General features: G+C 43.1%; 1 protein-coding gene across 1 annotated transcript in view; it reads left to right on the forward strand.

The window, feature by feature from the left end:
* The window catches only part of MYO1D (myosin ID), a 359,595-nt gene that overhangs the window by 113,959 nt on the left and 233,457 nt on the right, over nucleotides 1-12,179 (forward strand). The window contains exons 7-11 of the mRNA XM_052657133.1: nucleotides 731-847; nucleotides 3,104-3,307; nucleotides 5,233-5,378; nucleotides 5,464-5,578; nucleotides 11,764-11,934. Coding sequence (XP_052513093.1) covers nucleotides 731-847; nucleotides 3,104-3,307; nucleotides 5,233-5,378; nucleotides 5,464-5,578; nucleotides 11,764-11,934 — 753 coding nt within the window. The remainder of the gene's footprint in view (nucleotides 1-730; nucleotides 848-3,103; nucleotides 3,308-5,232; nucleotides 5,379-5,463; nucleotides 5,579-11,763; nucleotides 11,935-12,179) is intronic.

The following is a 12,179-nucleotide window of genomic DNA, read 5'->3' on the forward strand; positions in this document are numbered from 1 at the left end:
CCCATGTCTCTTACGTCTCCTGCATTAGCAGGCGGGTTCTTTACCACTAGCACCGCCTGGGAAGCCCCAAGGAAACTCGGGGGAGAGATGTAAACATTCCTTCTACAGGAACCCTCTTGTATAGAGAGAATCTCTGACATACTGAATGTTTACAGAATGCTTGAAAAAGCAAGATCATATTCCCAGACCGTTTCCCAGCTAGCCGAATGATCGAGGCAGGGCACTTGGCTTTTGGGGGTGGGGTGGGGAGTGTTCTTCCTCACCTTTGAAGTAGGAAGCCTGACCAAACCAGCGTGGGAGCGTTGTTCCCAGCCTGAACAAGACCAACCGTGGAACCAAAAGCCACAGACAACAATAGCTAGACATGTGTCTCGGAGGCTCCTTCAGTCAGAGTTTCCATTTGTGGTCTCACATCTCATGCCACGTCCTCCACTCATCCCAGAGCTTCTCTGAGCCAACTCAGGACTTGCTCCTTCACTGAAGCTTCCAGAAAAGTGCCTGGTGCTTATTATAAGAGATGGCGGCTCTCACACTGAAGTGGGCCTTGCGGGTGTTATCTTATATTGCTACCCCTGAAATCATTTTATTTTCTCTGGATACTCCCCATCCCTTCAATGACTTACTCCAAAGGCATCAAGACCTTGGCTACACTTGACTTTAGTCTCATGGTTTTGTATGTTAATGTTCAAGTGAAATGTCTGTGACCTCAGTTTCCTGTTTTCATTCCCAGTCATCTATCAATGATGCTGCAGAATTCAAAGTAGTAGCCGATGCCATGAAAGTAATTGGCTTCAAAACCGAGGAGATTCAAACAGCGTATAAAATCTTGGCTGCTATTCTTCACTTGGTGAGTGGGAACGCCTTTCAGAAGTTATCGCCTCCCTGTGGAGCTCAGATGTTCTTTCAGAAGGTTTGGGGTTTTGTAAAAAAGTAATTTATGTAGAGAAAACTTCTCTGACATGTTGAAGAAATTACTGTATCTGTAGTTTCCTCCATCATTTTATAATAGTATGAGGGATTTTCCAAGCCACTGTAGGTTTTGAGACTGTGGCTTCCATTCACTGCCTTCTTGGTATGTTAGGCTTTGGACTAGTTATTTTCAAAGGTAAAAGAGTTCAGCAGTGATGTGACCACCCATGGAATAAGCTCAAATCTTTTGAACAGAGTAAGCTTCTAATGGCATTTGAACCAGAATCACAGATTTCCGGAACTAGATTTTTATTGTCTCATTTTATAGATTGGGAATGAATGACTGGCTTAAAAGTACCCCCCACCCTACCCCCAAAAAAGCACAGCCAGTTCATTGCATCCAGTACCATGGGCCACCCTGACCACTTCAGCACAAGTCATTTTCCACACATCACACTAAACTTAGAAGTAAAGAACTGTCAGTGGGAGTCTTTTCATTACTGTCTGTATTTATTAGAGATCTTGAAAACATAATAAACATGTAACCTCCGTGGTAAATGAGTGACAACGTGAATGCAAATCTGGAATAAAAATGACTTTTCACGCTCCGGTGGGGAGATTAACCCTAAGGGAATCAGAAATGCACAGGACCTGGGACTTCCCTCGTGGTCCAGCACCCGCCTGCCAATGCAGGGGACATGGGTTCCATCCCTGGTCCAGGAGAATCCCAGACGTGCAGGGTACCTAAGCTCGTGCACCACAAGTACTGAGGCTGCGTTCTAGAGCCCATCCTCCCCAATAAGAGAAGCCACCACAGTGAGAAGCACGCACCCAGCAGTGAAGAGTAGCCCCCGCTCACTGCAGCCCACACGCAACAGCAATGACTCAGTGGAGGGCCCCTCCAACAACAAAAAGAAAGAAATGCTCGGGACCTATATGAAAACTATTACATGCTGCTGCTGCTGCTGCTGCTGCTAAGTCGCTTCAGTCGTGTCTGACTCTGTGCGACCCCATAGACAGCAGCCCACCAGGCTCCCCCGTCCCTAGGATTCTCCAGGCAAGAACACTGGAGTGGGTTGCCATTTCCTTCTCCGATGCAGGAAAGTGAAAAGTGAAAGTGAAGTCGCTCAGTCATGTCTGACTCTTTGTGACCCCATGGACTACAGCCTACCAGGCTCCTCCATCCATGGGATTTTCCAGGCAAGAGTACTGGAGTGGGGTGCCATTACATAGCTGCATGTAAACAATCTCTTAAATAAACGTTTCTGACTGGGAAGACTTTAACATTCTACATTATTTCATTGTTTCAACTAGTTTATAAATACAGTGTGACAATAATGCTTCAGTATCCAAAGAAGAATTTTTCTTTTTCAGTTGACATAATGATTCTAGAACTTACTAGAACAATAAACATGTAATAAAAGTGAATAAAATGTGTTAAAGAAGAATAGTAAGGTAGGGGGAGCTGGAGGAAAGAGACACAACTAATTCCAGCCATTTAAAATGATAGTAAAAGCCACAGTGCTTTAAAACTTGCTGCATAAGTTCAGCACCAGATTAATCAACAGACTAGTTCATGTACTGGACGCTTGGTAGCTGGCTAATATGTATTGATTGTTTCTTGAATGAGTAAAATATAAATAGACTCAAAAAATTGGTGGAAATTAATGTATAATAAAGGTTATATTTCAAATCAGGAGGAAAAGCTTAGACTGTTCAGTTAATGGTGTTGGAGCAAGTAATCATCTGAAAAAAATAAAGTTAGATTCTTACTTTATACTGATACACTGTCTAGCTGGACTCAAGGCTTAAATATGAGGGTAAAAAAACTGTAAAAGGAATAGAAAAATCTATTAAATATTCATAAAGTCTTCAGAGTTGGAATGATCTAAGCATGACACCAAAGAAAGAGAAACTCTGAAGCAAATGACTCATAGATTTGACTGCATAAAAATATAAAATTTCCATCCATCAAAACCACACACTGAAAATTGAAAGACAGAGGAGTGTCTGGAGAAGGACAAAATGGATGAAGCCCTCGATTTTTATGTGTTGAGATATTAATGTATTTAGGGAGATAGGTGCTACAGACAGGGTCCCTGGGAATTCTGTCACACTGGCAAATCTTTCCCTGATGTTGTTTTCCAGAATCTCATTGGAAATGGTGTGTCTTGGTTTTTCTCTTCTGATACAGGGAAATTTAAAGTTTGTTGTGGATGGTGACACGACCCTGATTGAAGACGGCAAGCTTGTGTCTATCATTGCGGAATTGCTGTCCACCAAGACAGACATGGTGGAGAAAGCCCTCCTCTACCGGACGGTGGCCACGGGCCGTGACGTCATTGACAAGCAGCACACAGAGCAGGAAGCCAGCTACGGAAGGGATGCCTTCGCCAAGGTGGGCGTCTAAACGGCTTTGTGAGGGCTCTGGCACCAAAATTTCTAATGAATCCCTAAGTTTCTGTTTCTAGTTATTGGTGGTTAGAAGTAGGGTGGCTCAGCGGTAAAGAATCCACCTGCCAAGCAGGAAACGCGGGTTCAGTCCCTGGGTGGGGAAGATCCCCTAGAGAAGGAAATGGCAACCCACTCTTGTGTTCTTGCCTGGGAAATCCCATGGGCAGAGGAGCCTGGCGGGCTACAGTCCATAAAGAGTCGCACATGGCTTAGCGACTAAACAAGAAGGAAGTTTGGGGGAGGTGGGAAGATCAGCAGTCCAGACAAGACAGAAGTTTGAGATGGCCGTGAGACATCCAAGAGTACTGTCAGGCAGGCAGTCAGGCACGGGACCTGGAGCTCAGAGGAGAGCTTGCGTTCAGATGGTACTTTTGGGGGGAAATATCGTATCACTGTTCTTTATTGTTGTATGAAATGACACAGAAAAGAGGAGACAGGGAGAGAAGTGGACCAGGAGGAACTCCAGCTTTTAGAGCTCAGGTGGAGGAGGAGATGGTTAGATAGCACCACTGACTCAACTGATGTGAATTTGAGCAAACTCGGGAGATAGCGGAGCACAGAGGAGCCTGGCGTGCTGCAGTCCATGGGGTCGCAGAGCGGGTCACAAATTAGTGACTGAGGAACAATAAGGGAAGGCCTGCTAAAGGTCACCAAGAAGGAGCAGCCAGTGAAATAAGAGGCAAATTAAGACCGTGTGATGTCGTGAATTAGAGGGCAGAAAGTTTCAAGGCAAGAGTGGGAAACTGGGTTGAGTGTTGGCGAGTAACCGGGTAAGATGTCCACATGGAGGAACGAGAAAGTGTCCATGGAGGGGTGCTTGGGGTCCTTGATGAGCCATTTCAGTGAGAAAATGAAAGAAATGAGAGAAAATGAGGACTGGAGCGGCTGGAAGATAGGTGAAGAGTGGAGGTCGTGTGTCTGGACGTGTATAATTGAACAGAGCGGGTATCTGGAGGGAGATGTTAAGGAAAGACATTGCAGGACACATTTGTATCAGGATATGAATGTGTGCAAGTGTGTGGTGCCTTTGTCCTTACGCGTTGGTGTGTGTGTTCTTGGGCATTTGAACCTCAAGGAATTTGAAGTGCTGTCCTTTTGGCTTAGATCTTTATTTAGCATTATAAATCAATGTTTGTGTATTTAGAATCCATAGAATATAGAACTCATTAGTTCTCTGCTTTTTATAGTTGATGAGATTAAAATAAAGCAACCAAGTGACTTATATGAGATAGTACGCAAATTATTGGTATTACCAGGTCACAGAAACACACCTAAGGAATTTTGTTGAAATATAGCTCACGTGGTGACCAATAATAACCACCATCCAAACATCATGCAAATGTCATGTGATTTTTTAGAAAATGATCTGCATTTCTCATTTTTCAGCTTAGATGATGAACAGCTATGCTAAGTGGCAAGGAGGAGGTCAACAAGAATTTAAAACTTATCACAAATCCAGGGCTTCCCTGGTGGCACAGTGGATGATTCCACCTGCCGTTGCAGGAGACGTGGGTTCAGTCCCTGGTCTGGGAGGATCCCAAATGCCGTGGAGCAACTGGGCTAGTGTGCCCCAAGTATAGAGCCTGTTCTCTAGAGCCTGGGAGCTGTAACTGTTGAATTCATATGCCTCAGCTACTGAAACCCATGTGCCCTAGAGCCTTTGTGCCACAGTGAAGTGGGGTGGGGCGGGGGGGGCTCTGCAATGAGAAGCCCACACATCTCAGCAAAGACGAGCCCCCGTGCCTTGCAAATAGAGACAAGCCCACACAGCAACAGAGAGCCAGAACAGTCAAAATAAGCAAATGAAAAAATCCAAACAGAGGACTCATTTCCAATATGCAAGAATTTATGAGGTCATTTTCATCGCAGGCCATATACGAGCGCCTTTTCTGTTGGATTGTCTCCCGCATCAATGATATTATTGCGGTCAAGAACTCAGACACCACCATCCATGGCAAGAACACTGTTATTGGTGTCTTGGATATCTATGGCTTTGAAATCTTCGACAACAACAGGTAAACTGGAGAAGATACCTAAAACCCTATTGTTCTGTTGTTTTTTTAAAATTTGTTTGAGCCTGATTCATTCCTTTTCTTGCAGCTTTGAGCAATTCTGCATCAATTACTGCAACGAGAAGCTCCAGCAGCTGTTTATTCAGCTGGTCCTGAAGCAAGAACAGGAGGAGTACCAGCGGGAAGGGATCCCCTGGAAGCATGTGAGTGGATTCATGATAAAGCCAACTTCTAGCATCCTAGGGGTCTGCTGATCTCCTTGGGTGCTTGAAACACAGCACCCTTAGCTTTCCTTTTGGGGTATGTACATACAATTCATTTTCAGGGTTGACAGGTGGGGTTTCTCTAATTTGATCAACTCTCTGTTTGGGACCCAGAAAAGGCTGAGTTAAAATCAGTAAACTTATGTTCACCTGATTGCTGATACCCCATAGGTTTTTGTTTTGTTTTGTTTTTTCTTTCTAATTTTATTGAGGTATAATTGACATATAGCACTGTATAAGTTTTGGAGGAGAAAATGTCAACCCACTCCAGTATTCTTGCCTGGAAAATTACAGGGCCAGAGGAGCCTGGTGGGCTACAGTCCATGGGGTCACAAAGAGTCAGACACGACTTAGCTACTGAGCATGCTCCCATGCACTGTGTAAGTTTACATTGTCCAGTATAGCAATTTGACTTAACGCACATCATGAAATGATTACCACAATGAGTTTGTGGTTCATCATCTTATATAGATAGAAAAGAAAAAAATATTTTACACTGAAGTATAGTTGATTTATAAAGTTGTGTTAATTTCTGCTTAGAGCAAAGTGATTCAGTTATACATATATATGGAGAAGGCAATGGCACCCCACTCCAGCACTCTTGCCTGGAAAATCCCATGGATGGAGGAGCCTGGTGGGCTGCAGTCCATGGGGTCGCACACAGTTGGACACGACTGAGTGACTTCACTTTCACTTTTCACTTTCCTGCACTGGAGAAGGAAATGGCAACCCACTCCAGTGTTCTTGCCTGGAGAATCCCAGGGACGGGGGAGCCTGGTGGGCTGCCGTCTATGGGGTCGCACAGAGTCGGACATGACTGAAGCGACTTAGGAGCAGCAGCAGCGTGTACATTTTTAAGAAATCCTTACCATTATGGTTTATCATAGGATATTGAATCCAGTTGTCTGTGCTATCCCATAAGAACACATGGCTTTTTGACTCACATCTGTCTGTCTGACTTTAGCATCCTTTTCACGTTATTCATAGCAGCAGCTTCTGCCGTCAGTGGACAGAGCTTGGCTTCCTAGTAGAGTCTCCTCTCCTTCCTTCTTTCTCTTTTTTGCTCTTATTCCTCCTTTTTTCTTCCTCTACTTGGTGAACTCGGTGGCACTTTGTTGTCTTTGGTCAGGGAAGTTCATATTTCCTGAAACCAGCGCGTGAAGGCTGCTGTGATAACTCTGACTTGCGTTTAGTCTCCGTTGTGTCACACGAGCTTCCACCGCTCTTCGCGTGGCTCTCTGGGAACTTCGTATTTGTCACTAGTCTGATAAGAAGTAGGCAGACAGTGTGACTGATGCAGGGTGCAATCCCACAGATCACAGCCAAAACCAGGACCGTTAGACTTCCTGCTCATGAAAGAAATGGAACCTTGTAATTTTCTTTGAAATTTTTATCATTAAAAAACTTTGAGAACAGACTTAAAAAATTCAGAAGCTTCTGAGTTTCCTTTTATTTCTGTGTTTATCCTTTTGCCAAGTATAAACAACGAAGTCCATATTTGTTTTCTGATACTCAGTGTAAGCAGTAAAAACCTATTTGAAATGCTGTATTTAAATTACTTTTATATTCCTTCCCACCTTCTTACTTGCTATCTTCTCTGATTCAGGAAAAGTAGATACTGGAAACATACATATATATAATTACATATTTTATATCTTATATTTGTATATATATGGTATAATAACTAGCTTTTCTGCTTTAAATTTCTTCTTTGCCTTCCATTGTGTTATATATTAGAATACCATAAAAAAATTTTGTTCAAATATATTAGTATAAATATTACCTATTTATAAATAAACCAAGAAACCTATTACTTTCTAATAGGATTGCCTACAGTTTTGATTTAAAGAGTAAATTCTCATCACATATTTAACATGTAATTCAGTAAAGTTAATATGCAACTTTCATAGAATGAATCTGTTGTGTCTCATAATACACAATTATAACTAGGGTTTAGGTTTTTCTAACAAATTTAATCATAAAACTTGTTATTCAGATGTGGTTCAGAGATACTGGTCAAAAATATCCTTTAACATCAGAACATCAAATTCCACAGGCATAGCTGATAAAGGGAAAAGTCAACAATGGCAGGAGGCTATTCCAAACATATGAAAAAGGAGGGAAAAAGCCCTTTAAAATAATTCTTAGTGAAATAAACCAAAAGAAATATGTCCTAGAGGAAGCAGAAGACTCTCTCAAGGGTAACAGTTACTGAGGACAGGCCGAATACCCAAATTAGAATCCCTATTCCGGGCAAATATTTCCTTTAAAACCCCCAGACTTATCAACAGACACATTTTTTGTTGTTGTTCAGTTGATAAGTCGTGTCCAGCTCTTTGCACTGCAGCTTGCCAGGCTTCCCTGTCCTTTACTATCTCCTGGAGTCTTCTCAAACTCATGTCCATTGATTTGGTGATACCATCCAACCATCTCATTCTTTGTTGCCCCCTTCTTCCCCTGCCCTCAATCTTTCCCAGCATCAGTGTCTTTTCTAATAAGTTAGGCTCTTTGCATCAAGTGACCGAAGTATTGGAGCTTTAGCATCTGTCCTTCCAGTGAATATTCAGGATGGATTTCCTTTAGGATTGACTGGTTTGATCTCTTTGCAGTCCAAGGGACTTTCAAGAGTCTTCTCTAGCATCACAGACACACTACTGTATATAAAACATAACTAATAAGGACCTACTGTATGGCGCAGGGAACTCTATTCAGTACTCCGTAATGATCTATATGGGAAAAGAATCTAAAAGTGAGTGAACATATCTGTGTATGTAACTGATATACTTTGGCTTCCCAGGTGGAACTAGTGGTAAAGAACCCGCCTGCCAATGCAGGAGACATAAGAGACGCAAGTTCAATCCCTAAGTTGGGAAGATCCCCTGGAAAAGGTCATGGAAACCCACTCCAGTATTTATTCTTGCCTGGAGAATTCCATGGACTGAGGAGCATAGCAGGCTATAGTCCATGGGGTTGCAAAGAGTCACACACAACTGATTGACTAACACACATCCAACTGATTGACTTTGCTGTACAGCAGAAATTAACACAGCATTGTAAATCAACTATACCCCAATAAAAATGAATTTAAAATAAAAAGTAAAAACTCCACCCCATCTCTTTGTCTCCTGCATCCCCTAAGAAACCTCTTGGGAATGCCAGGTTGCCGGAAGAACCTGATTTGGAAACCACAATTTTAGGCAATGCTTAAAGCCGCATTAAATTGTGAACCAAAAGCTGGTGGACTCTTCAGCAAAGACTAGTTACTTGTAGATAGCCATCTGGAATTTGAGAAACTTAATTCTTTTGTCCTTAAGGACAAAAGACTTAGTCTTTAATTACATAGTCGCAAAGTCTAAGATTTCAGCTATGTTGATTAATACAGAGTTCCTACTTTTTGAACATTTTAAGAATATTTTTTCCAAAGATACAAATAACTTTTTTCCCTGATGAGAAATGTAATAAAGTGCCCACAATAAAAGTAAATACTTAGACCAGAGCTAATCGGTCTCTGTACTAACATTTTGTACCAAGCCTGTCCTGTGCATCGTAGGATGTTTAGCAGTATCCTGGACTCCTCCTAGTCATGACCATCAAAAACGTCTCCAGACATTGCCAGATGCCCTAGGGGTTCCGGGGAAAGTCACAATCCATTGAGGATCGCTGATTTAGACAAACCAGAAAAATATAAAAAAAGTAAAAACCACCCAGCTTGCAGACTTTGAGTTCATGGAATGCAGAGGAGGGCTTGGAAATAGAGGTGGAGCTGAAAACCACAGCTGGCACGAGCCCTTGGATTTTTAAATATCACTGAGCAGGGATCCATGAGATATAGTAATCATCTGTTGTGAGTGTGTCAGCTTTAGAGAGGGTAATGGAGACAACTCTCAGATCAGGTACTTCCTGAATGATCTGGAACACATCAACACACAGGATTAAAGTGTATAGACTTCCCATCTTTACGTGATGCACAGCTTGCCTGAGTCAGGCCCATGCGTGCTTTATCTCTGAGTCTAGTGATATATATGCTGCAAGCTGTCAGGATAAACGGGCTTCCCTGGTGGCTGAGCCAGTAAAAAATCTGCCTGCAGTGCAGACCCAGGTTCGATTCCTGGGTTAGGAAGATCCCCTGGAGGAGGACATTGCAACCCACTCCAGTATTCTTGCCTGGAAAACTCCATGGACAGAAGAGCCTGGTGGGCTACAGTCTATGGGGTTGCAAAGAGTTGGACACGACTGAGTGACTAACACTTTCACACTTTCATCAGAAGAAACAGGTGTAGAAGAGGATTATTATACATGCCTTGTATGTCTTGAAGTAGAGAAAGTTTCAGAAGTTGTTTATAACTTTTTTTCAGCTTGTGGAAGCAAATGAAAAGTGTATTCTTGCCCTCTACGGATCCTTATATCTGATAATTAAATTTTTTATATTGTACCCTGAAAAACTGTGTTAGATCCATATATGCTTTTTAACTTTTGGGAAACTGTAGAAGACACTCTGGCATTTTGGTCAGCCAGGGTCATGTAACTAAAAATGCAAGTTCTGTGTAACACCTTAACTTCATCAAGTTAGGTATCAAGTAATACTTCCAGGTTGTTTGTTGGCACCTAGTGGAATATGGCACAGAAGGCAACGGCACCCCACTCCAGCACTCTTGCCTGGAAAATCCCATGGACGGAGGAGCCTATAGGCTGCAGTCCACTCTTCGTGTTGCAAAGAGCCGGACACGACTGAGCGACTTCACTTTCACTTTTCACTTTCATGCATTGGAGAAGGAATGGCAACCCACTCCAGTGTTCTTGCCTGGAGAATCCCAGGGACGGCGGAGCCTGGTGGGCTGCCGTCTATGGGGTGGCACAGAGTCAGACACAACTGAAGCACTTAGCCGCAGCAGCAGCAGTGGAATATGGGGGCTTCCCTGGTGGCTCAGACGGTAAAGAATCTGCCTGCAATGTGGGAGACCTGAGTTCAATTCCTGGCTTGGGAAAATCCCCTGGAGGAGGGCATGGCAACCCACTCCAGTATTCTAGCCTGGAGAATCCCCATGGACAGAGGAGCCTGGTGGACCACATTCCATGGGGTCACAAAGAGTTGGGACACGACTGAGTGATTCAACACAGCACAGTGGAATATGGGTCTTGTGATTAACAGCCAACAGATTGAGAGTATGAGGAGTAAGGTTAGGTGCAGGGTATGAAGACTGGATTAAAATAAGACTTAGTGAAGGAAGAAACATTATCTACTTTATAATTTTCACCTTGAGCTGTACAGTAAGTCCCCTCCATACAAACCTTCAAGTTGCAAACTTTTAAAAATGCAAACGTTCATGCCAGCTCCTGTGTGCCAGCTATTGTACTACTATACTTTCAAGGTACTGTACTATAAGGTGAACAATGTTTATTTTTTGTGTTTGTTCATTTTGTGTGTGTCTATTATTTATGTGAAGAGTATTATCAACCTATTACAGTACAGTACTATATAGCCGATTGTGTTAGCTGGGTACCTCGGTTAACTTTGTTGGACTTACAAAGTCCACTCTGAGAATGGAACTCATTCATTTGTAGGGGACTTACTGTGTTCATTTAAGGGAATTTTTAAAAAATCTCGACCAAGCTGTACAGCCTGTGGGATTTCAGTTCCCTGACCAGGGATTGAACCAGGGCCATGGCAGTGAAAAGTGCCAAATCCTAACCACTAGACCACCAGGGAACTCCCAAGACAAAATGTTTTATGATACAAAGTCAATAAATGCATCTTTTAAAAAACCTCTGCTAGAACGTGTACTCATTTTAGCATTGAAGGTTTTAGTCACTCAGTCACGTCCCATTCTTTGTGACCCCATGAACTGTAGCCCACCAGACTCCTTTGTCCATGGGATTCTCCTGGCAAGAATACTGGAGTGGGTTGCCATTTCCTTCTCCAGAGGATCTTCCCAACCCAGGAATCGAACCCATGTCTCCTGCATTGCAGGCAGATTCTTTACCGTCTGAGCCACCAGGGAAGCCTCACTGATTGTGATTTTCATATTTGACATCAAAGTGACTTGAACTCCTGATGCGCGTGGAGGCACTGGTGTTGCGCCTGGTCCCCGGCCCGTTTGTAACTGGCTCTTTGCTGTGTCCTCCAGATTGATTACTTCAACAATCAGATCATTGTGGACCTGGTGGAGCAGCAGCACAAGGGGATCATTGCCATCCTGGATGACGCCTGCATGAACGTCGGCAAAGTCACTGATGAGATGTTCCTAGAAGCACTTAACAGTAAACTGGGCAAACACGGTCATTTTTCCAGCCGCAAGGTACCGTGTATAATGAGAACATCCTCTCATTTTGATCTGTACGATTTTCCTCATTGTTTGACAGAATCGAATGAATTTTTATGTTGGGGTACAAGAAAGTCCACACGAGTATGAAAGGCCATAAACATCCCTGAAATGATTTATTGCTGTGGATAAATTCTGCCTCTCTGGTTTATTGGGATGATGATGTTGTTGTTCAGTCGCATCCAACTCTTTATGACCCAATGGGCTGTAGCACGCCAGGC

The sequence above is a fragment of the Budorcas taxicolor genome, chromosome 19 (assembly GCF_023091745.1).
Source record: "Budorcas taxicolor isolate Tak-1 chromosome 19, Takin1.1, whole genome shotgun sequence".
Classification (NCBI taxonomy): Eukaryota; Metazoa; Chordata; class Mammalia; order Artiodactyla; family Bovidae; genus Budorcas; species Budorcas taxicolor.